At 44.6% G+C, this 17,419-nt stretch overlaps 1 protein-coding gene across 1 annotated transcript; it reads right to left on the reverse strand.

The window, feature by feature from the left end:
- Nucleotides 1-464: 464 nt before the first annotated feature.
- Nucleotides 465-15,568, reverse strand: LOC108797415 (methyltransferase-like protein 2). Its single transcript, XM_018569000.1, has 9 exons — nucleotides 15,359-15,568; nucleotides 13,183-13,274; nucleotides 10,039-10,265; nucleotides 7,549-7,598; nucleotides 6,751-6,811; nucleotides 5,667-5,806; nucleotides 4,342-4,448; nucleotides 2,073-2,138; nucleotides 465-648 (listed from the first exon to the last, which is right to left on the reverse strand). The coding sequence occupies exons 1-9, from the start codon at nucleotides 15,448-15,450 to the stop codon at nucleotides 506-508; spliced, it is 978 nt and encodes a 325-aa protein (XP_018424502.1). The 5' UTR covers nucleotides 15,451-15,568; the 3' UTR covers nucleotides 465-505.
- Between the last annotated feature and the right edge of the window lie 1,851 nt (nucleotides 15,569-17,419).

Below are 17,419 nucleotides of genomic sequence, written 5' to 3' on the forward strand. Positions count from 1 at the left end.
GACAACCACAGCTGGAGTACCAAGGTTACCTACCCCTGCCTAAACTTTTTATTTTTCACAAACCACAAATGTATCCATTTTCAATGGTGATTCTCAATGGTGACTACAGTTCCATGTGGACACTTAAAGGGCATCAATTGTCAAAAGCTAAAAAGAAATATGTAACTATATTGAATTTTCATATGTTCTATCCCACTCCTAATAACCATCTAGAAGTTTGTAAACTTACTTTTTGAAGATGCCTATAGGATGTACTACCTGCCTTCTGAACTACAACTCTACGTTTGAGCACTGTAACGTTATCATTGCTTGCTGGAAGCAATGCATGATGGGATATGTAGTCTTCACATCAAGCAGCAGGAAGAGACATGCAAATCACACTGAGAACCCAGGAAGCTGTTGAGAGTGATAGGCAGACGGAAGGCAGCATGAAGTATAGATGAAGGATGATCTTCATCATACATCGGTGTTGGTATCGGGGTAATGACACATTGTCCTATATTTTTCAATTGCACGGCTTGCGGTATTTACACTGGATCCAAACGCGGTACATTGTCAGCTGTTTCCCTCGATTTACTTGCAGCCGCCGATCCACTATATTCTGAACTTTCTCCAAACCAGCTTTGGTAAACATATCCCCCAGCTCATCTGGAAAGAAAGCACGTTTCTCTGGTCACAAAAACATTATGCCACAATTACATCAATCCTGATTGATGTGTTTTGAAGTGATTCTGCTTTTAGAGGAATGCATGCAACGTTAAAGTTTTAATGCATAAATAAAATAAATAAATGCACACATATACATAAAGGATATTTTTTTTTTTGCATTGGAGCCACGAGCCAATAAAGCATTAGAACTGCCATCAGTGGATCATGGGTGCAATGCTCTGGCTCCTGCAGATTCCCCCTTCTGTCCATGCCCGTACCAAGGGGGAAGAATGAATCAAGTCTCTGATGGGACTTATATATTCCCCATTCACAGGCCCTGTCAAAGCTGGACAGAGCCACGCACAGAAGTGCCTTTTTTTTTTTTTTAAACAGTTGCTGTCAGGAAGCCAGAACCAGCCCGTACGGCTTTGGTTCTGCGAGAAGTCATTGAACTGTGCACTGCCGTGTGCCTCTGCACAGGCGCATGCGTGTCTGTACATGCATCTCACATTGTGCACGCACTCATTGCAAATGCTGGAGTCCAAGCCTCCAATGCTGAGTGATCTTTAGCGGTGTCCTGCTTCTGTTATCCTGCATCTTGATCTCCCTTTACTGACCCAGCTTACCTTGACCTCCCTACTGCTCTTCTCTATCCCTTGACCATGGCTCGTTTTTGACCATGGGTCTGTCTGCTATTTTGTACTATGCTGCAGTTATTGATCTGGCTTGTCCCTGACTGCATCTTGCCTGTTCCGGTACCTCACTGCCCGACTCTTGCTAACTCGGCTTCCCTGGACCGTGCCACAGAAGATCTGCGTTTTTATCACCTGCTCCCCTCCTCCAAGATGTCTGCACTTATGATACCCACATTCCCAGTGACTACGTAATCTTCCGGCATCCATGCCACTCCTTGTCCTTGCACACCTGTTCCACTTCCCAGGGGTACTAGGACTGGAGCAGCAAGAGAGGCCACCCTCATCAACTCAGACTCCCCTAAGGTATGTAACAGTTGCATCCTGTCGGTAGAAGAACCCCACCATTTAGGAAAGGAGCGGTGGAAGTGTTGGGGGGGGTCAGAGTTGGGGTTTCGGGTGGAATGGACGGGAGGTTGTTACCTGTCCATCCCCCTGCGTGGTGCTGCACATGTGACAAGGTAGGAGTCCTAGGGAACCCCGCAGGATGTAGAAAGAGGCAAGGCATCCAACACTTGAAGAAGTGTTGGATGCTGAAGATTCCTTGGCAAGCTTAGATCTGCAACCAAATGAAGATCGGTAGGCCAGGTAACAAGTCCTTTTATTTACAGACTGTTTTCTCTCAGCCTCGCATGTTGTGTAAGAATAATGTAAGGGGAATTAATCAGCCTTTCTTGGCTGGCAATTGACTCTTGTATGGCCACCTTTACAAATCAGGAAACACAGACTTACCTTGAGTAAAGAAATAGACCCTTGTGCCATCTCCTCTTACATAGAAGTTTTCAGACAGACATCGTCCTGAAGGATAAATATGATAAACGGTGTCACAAGAACATAATTGCATACTGAAATATGAAGTTTTAGTCCTAGGTATAAACTCCTGCACATACACAGGGCAAATAAAGGTTAATACAAATATGAAGACTTGGGACCCATTCACACCAGATGAGCTGAACTGGGTGTCTATGCCCAGTTGCTAAGATGAGCTTCTGATTGGTCAGTGTGGTCAGGTGACCGCACTGACCAATGAGTGCTTGCCATTTGCGAGCAGAATTTAAAATACCGACCGCAGGGCTGCACTGCTGTGTACAGATTATGGGTCCTACACCAAAAGCTGCAGAGGGGAAGCGCGTTCATCAACAGGTAAGAGCAGCGGGGGAAGGAGCAGATTGGTGGAGGTAATTCAATTTTCCAGAATGGGAAAGTGGAATAACCCCTTAAGACTGCCTCTGGGGATTCCTGCAGCAATCACAGGTGGGTCCGATCCGCAGGTAATTAATCGTTCAATGTACAATTACATGCGGACAGCCAAATACAGATGCGACCGCTGTCACCTTATTCACTTGAATGGGCAATAGTGGCCGCATATGTACAGGAACACCTGGGATTGCTGCCACAAGTCTGTAGGTTCTTGCCAAAGGAATCCCCAGTTCCAACCATAAGCCCCATGTGAATGTGGCCTCATTCATGACCAGGAATGTATACTTCCCTTCTAGCAACAAATCACAGACAACATAACAAGTAAACGTCATTATGACTTGCTACATGAGTCATGGAACCCCACCCAGCATCATGTAGGAAGTCCAAATTACAGCAGAGATCCACAATTAGACTAATGCAGGTCATATAGCCCTCTTCCTCAGGTGCAAAGACAGGAAGTGGAGTTCTTGGTATTCCAAGAAGATTTTTTTTTAAAAAGACAATTTGTGTTACATTACCATGTAGGAAACGACAAACAGATCAGTTTACTTGTTTCAGACTTAGTAAGGAAACTTGTCAGGACAGAAATACGGGAGCTGCCACTGATTCCTTTTTTTAAAATTCTTTACAAGCTAATAGAGCGCTGACTGTCCGCTTATCCTATAACTTCAGGGAGTCACTGATGATGCAAATTGTGACTTCTGTTTTCACTGCCTGCATGCTTGTTCTGGATTGATAAAGCTAGAGTAGAGTAGAGTAAACACTGGTAGAATTTCAAATCAAAACTTTTATATGAAAAATCTCACCAATTCAATAATGCCCTCAGAGACCAGAATGTTGTTTGAAATTCCATTCAATTTTGGAATGAATGGAGCTTCTCAAACAAACACCTCATTCTCGGTTATAATTTTGTGCATTCGAGAAAAATGTTCCATCCCGCTCCTTGTTTATTTTGTTACTACGGTCGAATCAATCGTGGATTTGACTATTAGAAGACCGACCAAACGTTCTGAAAACGTATTATTTTGAATAAAATTCTACTGGTGTATGGCCAGCTAAGTGGTGAAGTCCCAGGAAGAACTACTACTAGCATTTAAAGAGACACTGTGACCTTGTCCCTTTAGGGCAGGGGTAGGCAAACTCCAACCCTACAGCTGTGGTGAAACAACAAATCCCATCATGCTTCTGCCTCTGGAAGTCATGCTTGTGGTCATCAGTCTTGTAATGCCTCATGGGACTTGTACTTCCACAACAACTGGGGGGCAAAGTTTGTCTCCCCCTGTTTAATGGCAAGGTGTATAGCGAATCCCCCAATGACTCTCCAGCACTCCCCCCACCAATCCTTTTTCTGTGTCTGCCATTGCAAAATACCCAGTGCTTCCAGTATTGAGGGAACATGTCACCTCCTCCCATGATGCAATGCTTGGATCTAGCAGCCAATTGGTAGGCCCACGCACTGTCACATGACAGAGGGGGGTAACATTATTGCTCTTTATGAGCTCTGACACCAACTAGCACTGGGTATTTTGTTACTGCAACTGAGAAAGCATTGGCGGAGGGGGGGGGCGGCACATAAGAGGTGAGCTTTATACAGACACTGTCACTTTACCCTGAACGGGCGAGGTGACAGGGTCTCTTTAAAGATTCATTTCTTGAATGAATACAGGACATAACAGCATTTTTTTGCATCTGCCTGGATTTTAGATGTTTACCTCCTTGCTGTTATATTCTAGCTATTCCAAGTAGAAGACCCCTACAGAGATTCCACAATCATGGTACTTGCGGGAGATCAGTTCAATACCTTTCTTAAAACGTAGCTGGGCCATATCATAGCGACCGTAGTCCCGCAACAGGATGCAGCCACCGGGCTTCAGAAGCTTACTTAAACGTGAAATGGCATCTTGCATCCTGTACAGAGAGAGAAGAGATGGAATTAAATGCAGAAAACAAGGCAAGTGTTGTAAAAAGGAAGTTTTTCACATTGATATTGGTATTATTTTTCAACATTACGGGGTTGGGTGTGTGTAAGGTGTGGTGGCAAGAACGAAGGAAGGAAGGAAGGGGTCAGGTTCAGTGTGAAGGTGTGGGGGTGAGAGTGGGGAAAGGGTGGGGTTAGTTCAGCATGCAGTTGTGGTGCTGAGAGGAGGGGATCACCGTGCAGGTGTGGTGGGGAGAATGGATTAGACATTCAGGTATGGGGATGAGAGTAGAGTAGGGGTGGGGTTAGGCATTCAGGAAGGCTGGTGAGAGCAGGGTGGGCTTAGGTATTCAGGTGTGGTGGTAAGAGTGAAGTTGGAGTGGTGATAGGCATTCAGGTAGGGTGGTGGGTTTTGGCAATCAGATGTGGTAATGAGAGCGGAGGTGGGGTGGGCTTAGGCGTTCAGGTGTGGCATTGAGAGCAGATGTGTGGTAGGTTTAGGCGTGGCAATGAGAGAGAAGGTTGGGTGGGTTTAGGCATTCAGATGTGGCAGTGAGAGCGGAGGTGGGTTTCAGCGTTCAGGTGTGGGGGGTTTAGGCGTTCAGGACAGGCAGTGAGATTGGCGGTGGGTTTAGGAGTTCAGATGTGGCAGTGGGAGCAGAGGTGGGGTGGGTTTAGGCATTCAGGTGAGGCAGTGAGACTAGAGGTGGGGTGGGTTTAGGCATTCAGGTGAGGAAGTCAAGACACGGAGAGCAGAAGAAGGATCTAAGATTGCAGCTGAGGTGATGGAATGGCGACAGACAGTGCAGAGCTATCATCACTGAAAAGCAACAAGTTCATTATTGTAAGTGCTGCCAGTGGAATTCCACCCCCCACGTGATCAAAAGAGATGCTGCCTGAGGCTGCCTTATTATAGGGACAGTCCTGGCAACATATAGAACATGGCCAGGTTTCTGGTGTGCTGCAGATAGAAGTAAATGCAGTCACCTTTATGTAACGTAGTTGCTTTAAGAAATCCTAATACAAATGATTATCTGGTGGAAAGTTCACTTTAAATAGATCCCTGAAAAGTGTCCTGGTTGCACGCTGTGGTCAGGACATATATTTTATGGAAAGGCACAAAATGAAATAATTGGCTGCAAGCTCAGCAGATAGCCCATAGATGCAGTGATCCATCTCAGTCCCTCGGCATTTTACAGGTCACTCACTTGTTTGGAAGGATGGCCGAAAGGACAAAGATAAGAATGATGACATCTAAGCTTTCCTCGGGAATGGGGTACGATGATTTCTCATCCGAGAGGTCGTGGACAAAGGCGAAGCATCGAGATGAGTCATACTGAGGACTCGTCTGTACAAGACACCACGGGCACAATAATTACTTTCATGCACTATATTTGATTGCTTTCATACATTTCTATGATCAATCATGCTTTGTCTATTGATACTTCTGGGGACTGATTTGAAAATATTCTATGTTTAAGATTGTCCACAGACAGGGCAATCGGAGTACCACCGGCTGTGGGATCAATGAAAAAAAACGCACAATAATTGCTCCCCTCTCTTGGACAGGGGATTGATCATTAACCAGTTGACATCCGCGTTGTTAAACCCCCTTCCCATCCAGGCCATTTTTCAGTATTCAGCGCTGCGGTACTTTGACTGACATAATACAAAAGAAATCTTGGTCTTGTGGTCATCCTACTGGATGACTTCTTACAATAATTTAGAGATTTTTAAGCTGTTTTACATTTAGCCCTCATTAACACAGGACCGAGCAGCTCCCAGGAAGGTCAGGTGCTGCGTGCGATAAGTACGCAGCCCCTGTCCTTCTCTATGGGACTACGCGGCCGTATGCCCCCCCTACGCTCACCCGCCTTGCACATCCGTGCGGGTGAGTGTACTTGTACACTGACAGGATGGATCCTGTCTGCGTCTGAGCCAGGAAACACGCACCGCTACGGACCTGCACTTGGGGTGAGCGTAGGGCGGCGTACGGCCGCCTAGTCCAATAGAGAAGGACGGGTAGCCGCAAACTAATCACATGCAGCACCTGTGAATGAGTGCTTAGGGGTAGCCAAACTACAAATTCCATTGTGCGTCTGCCTCTGGAATTCATGCCTGTGGCTGCCAGAGACTTGCAATGGGATTTTTAGTTTCACCACAGCTGGAGGGCCAAAGTCTGGCTACCCCAGCTTTACATGAACCAATCAGTATGGGATTATACCTCTGGCTATGCAACAATCATGTATTGCTGTCTGGTTTATAGAATGCATTTACTGCTAACCAACCTACCTTCACAAGTTCCACAGCAGTGCTAGAGAAATCGCAGCAGTATAGAAACAGGCCAGGGTCACTAGAGACAGAAAAAAAAGGTGTATGCTTTGTTTAACCGGTTTCCAGAGGCAATGTGCGCCGTTGCTAACTGTCAAACTCAAAATGGTTTCAGGTAGACTCAAGTGCACAGCTCACCCCTATCATGCAACCCCGCAATCCACATTAGGTGCACGGATGACTCTTCCGGAGTAATAGACTCAAAAACTGTGGAACCAGCACAGGATAATCTTCCAAAGAAATTCAAACTTTATTCCACATGCATCTGTACAAAGCACAACCGCTGACGCATTTCCGCCTTACTCGGCCTTAGTCATAGCTGGTTGTGAACTAACACTAACCCCACTAAAATAGCACACCACGCAGGGCGGGGAAAAACACTTGAGAGCATCTGTATCCAATAAACAATCCATATTATTAAATAAAATAAGAGACAAGGCAGAGGGAAAGAGGAGAGTACACACTTAAGAATTATTGGTAAACATCATCAAAATCAAAAGGTTGAATGATATTCAACGCGTCAGCAGTTGTGCTTTGTATAGATTCGTGTGGAATAACGTTTGAATTTCTTTGGAAGATTATCCTGTGCTGGTTCCACAGTTTTTCAAAATGGTTTCAGCTTGCAGAGGCTACTGTAGCCAATGTTTATTACTGTAGTTATCTGATACAATTATAGTATTAAAAAAAAGAAAATATACTGTTTATATACGAAGACATGTTTTGTTTAAATGTAATTAATGCTGCATAGAATGTACTCACTTATTTGTCTGCAGTATTGGAAAGACAGTGTTCCCAACCCCACAGCCCACCTATGATTGAAATAAAGAAAATAGCAGGTTACATATCATGGAGAGATAGGAAGGCTGAGGGAAAAGGACACCTTGATCCAGAGATAAAGTTCCATTACGCTGATCAGATGACTGCGTCAGATCCTGAGCCAGCACAATCAACCCAAATCTGGTGATCTGTGTTGCATGAACAATTTGTACATGTCTAACAGTTAAGGGCATTCAAACTTATCAGCTGTGTAAAAGGTTTGTAAAAATGATGATGCTCACTGCAAGTTTAAGAGGCCGCTTTATTACAATGACCAAGTATGTAAAGCCAAAACCTTTTTCTTTCATTTTAAATAGAGTAGGGAAATATTAGAAGCCCTGCCAGGTTTTTTTTAAATTAATGTCTGTGTCCCCACTGGGTAGATTCACCTACTGACACAGACAAAAAAGTGATGGAAAATCTACAATTCCAGAACAATAGATGAGCGGAAAACTTCTAATGGGGACCCCTGTTATATTGAAAATTGTCCAAGAGGTAATTTGCCTGCGACTTGTAGGAATTTCATTTAACTTCCTGTTGCGAGAGAGAGGAACAAAAAGGTAAATCTCCCTAATGTGACAGCAAAAAATACATGGACACTACTCTATCCCTAACTAAGGAAAACGTTTTTTGGGCTATACATCCCATGTGAGTGATGGGGCTGCCATTGTTAATCATCTTCTGAGGATGCTGAACGCCTCGCTATTATTCAGACTAGCGGTCTCCAATACTTCCTCTATCACTAACCCGGAACAAGTACGCTGATCAGCAAGGCCAAATGTCCTTTTCGGTCTCCTCTAGGTCTGTGAATATTTGAAGAATTGAAGCATATGGGGCAAATTGACAGAAGGAATGCTTAGCAATGGCAGTCTCCAGGTATCTCTCATGACGACTGTACTTGAAGGGCAGCATGGCAGCTAAGTGGTAAGAGTTCACCTAGAGTGTTGGGTTTTCCACTCGCAACCTAAAAACATACCAACAGCTAGTTCACCGACTTAAACCAGTTAAAGATTAGTGAATTTCGTTGCATCATTGGTGGATCTAACCTTCCTTCTGTGATTAACACTGCACTCAAGCACTCCAAAGCCGACCATACATATTACAAGCTGACTGTACTAGCTCATTTAGATCTACCAAAAAAAGTGCAAGAGCCTGTCTGATTGTATAGGTAGGTCCAAACATTACATTGTTTTGGTATATCCAAAGAAGACTGTACAATCGGATCGGAACACGTGTGGTCAGCTTACAGCAGCCACCCTGAGCAACCGTCTGTGGCAACAAGTAGCCTATAGTTTGAATGCCAAAAGTTTGATTTCAATTTTGGATAGAGTAGTAAAGGGTTAGGTTCTTTGTAAAGTTTTTACAGCTGTCTGTGTACCTCCTGACAGGACATAACTGATGGGAAATCTCTCCAATGGGGATACGGTCAAAAAGGAAAGCACACTTTTAATAGACAATGATATTATTGCTGTGTAATTTCCTGTTCCAGAGGCAACAGCTCCCCCATTTTTTTGTCTTGGTGTCATAAAGACAAAAAATAATAGAATACTATAATACTATCAAATGAGGTTAAAGTAAGAAATACAAAACTGACAAAAATGTTAACTCATGCCCAGTTTACCCTAAGCTAAAAAAAAAAAATAAAATTAAGCTTTAAACAAATCTGTGACCCGGCAGGTGACCTGGTTGGTAGACATTAAAGCTGTGTAGTGCTGCAAGTCACATGAGCAAGGTTAGATAAAAATAATGGCATGGCATGTGGTTTAAACTGCAGCATCTATAAACATTAAAGCTGAACTCCATCCAGATATAATAGATGCACATTAATGCAGCTCTATATTTAATATCATATCAATGTAATTACTGAAAGAAACCAGTGCTCACCAAGTGAGCAAAGGGATGGTTTCATCAGTCTGCCGCTGCACCTTCACTGTCCAATCAGCAGGCTGGGTGCTGGGGTGGGGAGCTGAAATCACATTGTGCATTACTTTTATTAAGAATGTGGTGTCACCTGCCTTGCTGTGCCGACTGTCAATCTCATAAATGAATCAGCAGAAAGAAAAATCCCTTAAATGGTAAAATAAATTCTTTATATGTATTTTATTTGTGTGTTTAGAAGTTTGTAGTTCTGCCGCTAATACTACAGGGGCAACCAAGGCTCAAAATAGACAGCTCAGCCACAACCAGGCACTTCTCCTCCAGGGGAATGACTTGTTATCCACAGACATGATACATTAACTGGATCAAAAGTGGCCAGAACACAAGCAATATTCCAATAAAACTTTATCTTTATGTCGCGGACATAAAAGCACCAAATCTGGATTTTATATGTCGGAAATAAAAGGTTTTAATGGAACAATGCCTGAGTAGTGAGCACATTTGTTACAGTTATTGCTAAAGAAAAGTGGTAGGGCATGGGATTCCACACTTTACCTCCAAGAGACGGTAGGAAGCAGAGGATCCCGGGTAAACTTTGTCCACATTCCCCGTTTCCTGCCGAAAGTCCATTCTTTGATTTTCAGCAGAATCTGGATGACTCCTACCGCTGGGGGACAGCTCGGGGAACTCTGTGAATAGCCACTGTCTGTCTTTGAAGAACCTGTTTTCATGGATGGTGTAGAAGTCATCCCAGAAGTTGCTAGCTTTGCTTTCATACTCCTCTGTGGGAAAACAGGGAAATGTTACAATGGCACATTATACAGTGACCTTCATTTCATTTACAGCTCAAACCCATTGATCAATGTCAAGGCTCAGTAGGTGATACTAGGCTAGACTTTTACCAGAAACTGGAGATCACTATATAACTCCAGTTATACTTACCAATGTCAAGGCTCAGTAGTGAGAAGAGGGAGATGCTAGGCTAAATGTTTACCAGAAAATGGAGATCACTATATAACTTCAGTTAGTTATATTGACCAATGTCAACATTCAGTAGTGATAAGAGGGCGATGCTGGACTAGACCTATACCAGAATCCGGAGATCACTATATAACTTCAGTTAATTACATGTCTGAATGCAATGATCATTTTTACATGCGTTCTTCTACATGCGACATCTGTCAATGTATCTTTTTTATCATGTGAGGAGTCGGAATGGCCCCGTTTTGTAACTGGTTTACTTTAAAGCGTATCTTAACCCAAAGCAAACATTTTATACATTGCAGCTAACTAGTCCTTAGATATGGTGGCTGCATTCAGGGTTTTTTGAGGCTTTTTCCCCTTTATTTTCACCTGGGGTTTGTAGAGGAGTAATAGATATCTGGATGATATAGATACATGGTTGGGAGGGGGAAGGGGTTTGTAGAGGAGTAATAGATATCTGGATGGGGGGGGTGTTGTAGAGGGATAAGGCCTCATTCACACACGAATCGGCCTGCACGTACAGCTCCGTGCTGCGTGCGGGGCCGTACCAAGTAGCTGCCGGGAAGGACAGGTGCTGCGTGTGATCACACGCAGCCCCCGTCCTTCTCTATGGGGCTACGCGGTCGTACGCCCCCTTACGCTCACCTCATTTGCAGGTCCGTAGGGGTGCGGGTGATCGTATCCATACGCCGCCGGAATGGAACATGTATGCGTCCCGGCCAGAAAACCCGTACCCCTACGGACCTGCAAATGAGGTGAGCGTAGGGGGGCGTACGGCCGCGTAGCCCCATAGAGAAGGACGGGGCTGCGTTCTAATCACACACAGCACCTGTCCTTCCCGGCAGTTACTTGGTACGGCCCCGCACGCAGCTGTACGTGCATCCCAATGTATCCCTATGTGTTTTATGGGCTACAGTTCTCACGTGCGCAGTCCGTTCAACTTACTGCATGTCACATTTTGTACGGTCAGGAAACGCAAACGCGTCCAAAACGCACTGCACAGCAGCTAACATACTAACTGGAACGCATCAAAAATGCGACCAAAACGCACTGCATCAGTAGCACTGCGTCTGCAGATCCGGACCTGATACTCATGTGAACAGGCCCTTAATGTCACTTTACTGTCACATTTTTATCCCAACATGGAAACAAAATAGTTGCTGTAACTGTTTAAAACTTTTAGCTGGAGTTCAGATTTAATTTGATAGTCGAATTCATCTAAATCTGCTAGTACATCTAACAGTCCTCCCCACAGGATTACAGTGCTGATCTCCAAGGGTAGCTTCACTGCGCCTCTATAGAGTGAAGCAAGCCTAAGAGCGTGTGTTAGTGGCTGGTCATTGCGTTTGCTTGTAAATCCATGTTATTCTTTATGTAAAAAAAAGACTGATCAATAAAGTGGACCTGGGTGTACTAGGGACCTTTTTACTTCTTTTAGTGGCCGGATCAATGGGTGAAAGTAAAGGGGGAAAAAAAAGAAATCTAATGCAGCCAACACATTTAAGGATTGGTAAATAGTAATATATCAGATTTTTGGTTTTGGGTTTACGTACACTTTGACTGACGGTATTTTTTTTTCACAGGATGGGAGAAGCAGACACTGCCAGCATTGCATATGTTGGTGGAGAACAAGCCATGATAGCTATTGTGAACTAATGGACACCAGGGGTGTGTAGTTTAAACTGGCCATACATGACTTGAATTTTGGCCAATTCCTACAGAATTGCCTGACATTCAAGCTATTGATGGCCCTGTCGACACTGCCTGGCTCAACAAAAGTCAACTATAAATCAAAGTTGCTGGATGGAAAATTCAGCCCATCAGTCGGGTGCCAATGGTTTCCCAAATACAACAGCCAGCAATGTAGATTCCATCATTGATGAAAAATCTTTTGATTTCTTCAGTTTAGTCCATGAGGCTAAATGAGAAAATCTAAGTATGTATGGCTACTCTAAAAGTGCACAGTAAGGGCTTAATCACACAAGGGACCCCGCAAATCACAACGGCAGCTGAGACCCCCAGTGTGTCACTGCACCAAATCACTCAAGCAAAACAAATGGCAAACGCACTCATCTTACTTTGGAGCTGGTTGTGAGTTGATGAGTGCGTTTGAGTGATCCAAGATGGAGACTCTCATAGATTAGAGTTAGGACCGCACTACACAGAGGTGCCTTGGCGAGGCAGTGCGGCTTTCATATATTCTGCAGAAGATGTGTATCTAAAACCTCTGATTTTAACCTTAGTCGTTAGGCAGGGTTTTTTTGCATGCTGGCTGGGAAACTTTTTGCTGTTGTACTACATCCATGCTGTTCACTATAAAATCTTTTCACGTATGACTAGCTTAGGTAGCAGCGTTGACTCTATAGGACCTAAGGTAAAAATAGAATGTGGGGCCTAAATGGGTTTATTGTGCTGTCTGCTGCTTGCTTTTAGCATCCAGAAATAAAGGCCAGCTGCCTATGTCAGTAAATGTATATCAGCACCCTTAAGTGCTCTGATCCTAATCCTTTTTGTCTAGCTCTAGCTAGACTGCTGATTTTAAAAAGCAAAAGGCCGGCCCCTAAGGTCCAGAAAGGCGTACTTATTAGAAAGCATCGTCATATTGTATATAAAGATTTTGCACAAGACTATGACAAGTAGCCTCAGTGCTATATCCATTATATCACTTCCCAACCCCTACGTAATGCACAATGACCGAAAATAAAAGTCACTTACCTTGCTTCTCTGGTGGTAATGGCTGACTGCTGTTTTCCAGAACCTTCATTTTAGCTGCAGCCTCCTGCTCCTCGGACCACTGTACGTTGTCCCTTAATATACACATAAAATAAGCAGTTAGTTTTCCAAATCCAGTTGTCCCTGACCTGCTAATCAGTCATTAAATCAGTCATGTGACGAGGTACATGCCTAGTGATTGGAAACTAGACATCAGTAGTGTCACACAGGAGAAGGTCACATGCTCCCCCATACCCAGAAATCTGGGTATTGTCACCGGTTCCAACTAACGCAGGAGTAACATGGAAGTGATCATCAGTGGGTCGCTGGGGAGGGGGGATTGATTTCCTATGCAAAGACGGTCACTTTGTCATAAATGAGCAAGGTGACAGTGTCTTTTTAAAGAAGAATTATAATAGTTTTTGTTCAAATGTATATTTAAGGTTTTGGGGGGCTGTTGCAACACGTCAGGGGCACAGGAGAGTGTGGGGCTGCTAAAGCCTACTGCCTGGTGATTTGCTAACAAGTTACAATATTACAGTTACACTGCCTGATAACTGAAGAAATGCTTCCTCCAGCCTGCAGAAGACTGATGGCATCATCTCAGCCTTGGCAAAGTCACTGACCGGAGCTCAAGGATTGCTTTTTAATGATAAAGGTGGAACTTTTCTGAGCACTTGGTGGCAGTATTCTACTTTGAACTCTCTGAGAGCCAAGGGATGTCAGTGGGGCATTTAAAATATCTACTGGTGTTTCCTGAGGTAGGTGAACCATCTCACGTAGCTGTCCTCGAAGATGACTGGGGAACCTATTGTTTTCTATGTGCCTTGTTCACACCACAATGCAGCCACCTCATTAGTCTAGAGTAGAGAGAGGGATTAAGATGCCTACAGCTGTGCTTTATCTACAAATCCCAACATGCTTCACGAGTGATGCCTGTAACGGTCAGTCTTGAAATGCCCCATGGGATTTGTAGTTCCACAACAGCTGGAGGGCTGGAGTTTGAGGACTTCTGGTCTATAGCAGCCTTTCTCAACCAGCGTTCCTTAAGATCCTAGGGTCCCTCCAGAGGTCGTTAGTGGTTCCTTGAGCAATTTCTTCCACTCAGAACTGACCCCAATAATCTTTTTAGCTGACTAGGAGGAAATTCTTCCCAATGACCACAAATGTAAGGCGCACCCTTACCAGTCACCATCAGCTGTAGCTATAGTAATTACTACCACCACAAGTCTCTGACCATCTGTTTATACATGCATCGTACGTACTGGTAAATACAAATGAATAAAATGTTACTTTTGTGACATTTCAATAAAGTTAAAAATGTTTTAGTGTGAGGGCTGGTGTGAACAAAGCCTTACTGCCAACTAGAGCTGCAGCTAACGATTATTTTCAAAATCGATTAGTTAGCCGATTATTAAGTTCGATTAATCGGTTAATCGGATAAACAATAAAATACATTTTTAAAAATGGCTCCAGTGATGGACTACTAGTTTGTATTGAGATTGCAGTCCATCACAGGAGCAAGCTTTGGAGTACAACAAATCCCAGCAATACATTATACATACAGTGTATAATGTATTGCTGGGATTTGTATTCCCATGTATAATATACAGCACAATGTACCATCAGCTATAGAGGAATACAAATCCCAGCAATACATTATAGAGCACCATGTTTGGGAAAGTGCAGGCTTACCTGAGCAGTCTTCCAGCAACTTTCTTCTGAGATCGGGCCTGTCTATCGGCGGCTGTCATCCCCCCACACCTCCTCCTCCTTACTACATCTCCCCGCGTCCCTCCTGTGCCGATCGTGGATGTGGGCGGGTGGTGAGTGTAAGGAGGGAAGGAGGTGCGGCGTGTAGAGCGTGAATGCGGGCGGGCGGGTCTGGCAGTGGTGAGCGCGAGTTGGGGAGGAGGTGGGGCGCGCAGCGTGTGTGGAGCCGTGAACAGGGCCAACTGATCGGAAGCCGATTAATCGATTATTGAAAAAGTTGACAACTTTTTCAATAATCGATTATAATCGATTATGTCGATTAGTTGTTGCAGCCCTACTGCCAACCTCTCTGAACTGTTCCATTAAGTCCGTAAAGGAAGCAAAGAGAGCACAATGGTCATCTTAAAAACCCTACTTCCCATATCTCATCAAATTTATGTTACACTCCCCATTTCCCACCTCTCACCATGCATTGTGTTGGAAAACCTGGCTTGGATCCTTCAGGAAGCGATTCCCAAACTGAGGCCTCTTCTCATCCATGTCAGGGCTAGAAGCCATTCTTTTGTGGAGATAATGAACCCTCTGGAGAAGATTCAGTCAGCAGCAGAGAAAGTGCAAGGTCAATGATGCATCCTCAGTCACGTACGTCTCAGCAGGAAATGGAAGAGCTTGAAGCCCCCATGCTTGACCAAGAAGAGCATGGAAATCGAGGAGCTATGGAGAGACAGATATGTTACATGAGATCAGGGCACCATCAAGGAAAAGTAGTTGCCAATTTTGGTTTCTTTGATAACATAGTCAGATGTGCATTTAGTCTTTTTTAGCATCCCTCCCCTTCCCCAGGACATCCATAATAGATCATACTTACCTATAACCCCCAATCTTCGCTCTTCTATGGGTGGCCTGTCCAACAATGCTCAACCTCAGCCCAAAATCTTCACACTCTTTGAAGCAGTATCAGCAGTATTTGATAAGAATGAAGGCCATTGATCATGAGTGAGCAGAGGTTGTGTAGTAATGAGCAGGTCTCACAGTAAAGAGCACGGAGAATTGGGGTTGTATGATCTACTTCCTGGTAGTCACCGCATTAGTCTAGAGCAGTGATTGCCAACTAGGGTTCTGTGAAATCCTAGGGTTCATCCAGAGGTTACTAAGGTTTCTTGAGCAGTTAGCAGTTTCTGCCTCTCAGATAAGTAACCACCTACACCAATGATCTTTTTAGCTAACTGGAAGGAGTGAATTCTTCCACCTGACCACCAATGTGAGCAGCATTCTTCCACGTGACCACCAATGTAAGCAGCATTCTTCCCACTGACCACCAATGTGAGCAGCATTCTTCCACCTGACCACCAATGTAAGCAGCATTCTTCCACCTGACCACCAATGTGAGCAGCATTCTTCCCACTGACCACCCATGTGAGCAGCATTCTTCCCACTGACCACCCATGTGAGCAGCATTCTTCCCACTGACCACCAATGTAGGGAGCATTCTTCCCACTGACCTCCAATGTAAGGAGCATTCTTCTCACTGACCACCAATGTGAGCAGCATTCTTCCCACTGACCACGCATGTGAGCAGCATTCTTCTGACCACCAATGTCCACCATTTACTGAATTCTTCCCACTGACCACCAATGTGAGCAGCATTCTTCCCACTGACCACCAATGTAAGGAGCATTCTTCCCGCTGACCACCAATGTGAGCAGCATTCTTACCACTGACCACCAATGTAATGAGGAGTGTTCCCACTGACCACCAATGTAAGTAGAATTTGTCTCACTGACCACCAATGTGAGCAGCATTCTTCCCACTGACCACCCATGTGAGCAGCATTCTTCCCACTGACCACCAATGTAAGGAGCATTCTTCCCACTGACTCGTACTCGCCCAAATGCTCCGATACTTACTTCCAATATAATAACTTCTGGTCAGAGGGAGATCTCCCTCTGATAGGCAGTGCCGTGGAAGCCGGTTTCCTTCCCAATCCGGAAGCCAAGCAGTGGGTTATGACCCCCCTCCCGGCTTCCCAATTGCCTAGGCAGCCTGGCTTCCTAGGCCTCCCAGCTTCCTGATTGGTCAGGAAGCCAGGCTGCCTAGCAACAAGTGAAGGCCCATTCAGATTTGTAGGTTGCAGTAACACAACCCACAACACTATGCATTGGCATTCATATAGAATGGTACCCAATGCACATGTACAATAGCTGCCAGTGCACCTCTCCCAGTTTTCTGTAGCCTTACGTTCACAGAATATAATGCGTGGCCTTTTGGTGATGCCAGGGGCCACACCTGAGGCTCCTTAGTAGGTAGACCACCACTAAAACAGACACATCATTTCACAACAATATAAAAATGATGCGCTGCCAGCTGGAGACCTGCAAACAGTGTGTGTGTGGAGCCGCCATCACCAGTATGACAAGAAGGACCCATTCAGAACAGCCTGCACTCTAAAACGCTGGGGGCTGCTGTGCATTGTGTAGGCACATTGAGATGCATTGTTACAACGCACCACACAATCACATTTTTTTCT

The sequence above is a fragment of the Nanorana parkeri genome, unplaced genomic scaffold (genome assembly GCF_000935625.1).
Source record: "Nanorana parkeri isolate BGI_ZX_2015 unplaced genomic scaffold, ASM93562v1 scaffold1272, whole genome shotgun sequence".
Taxonomy (NCBI): domain Eukaryota; kingdom Metazoa; phylum Chordata; class Amphibia; order Anura; family Dicroglossidae; genus Nanorana; species Nanorana parkeri.

Coding starts and splice junctions, on each gene's coding strand:
- LOC108797415 (XM_018569000.1), bottom strand. CDS start 15,450: ATGGCTTCTAGCCCTGACATGGATGAGAAGAGGCCTCAGTTTGGGAAT. Junction 6,812..7,548: donor CCAATACTGCAGACAAATAA/GTGAGTACATTC, acceptor TTCTGTCTCTAG/TGACCCTGGCCTGTTTCTAT. Junction 5,807..6,750: donor CTGCTGTGGAACTTGTGAAG/GTAGGTTGGTTA, acceptor TGTCTTGTACAG/ACGAGTCCTCAGTATGACTC.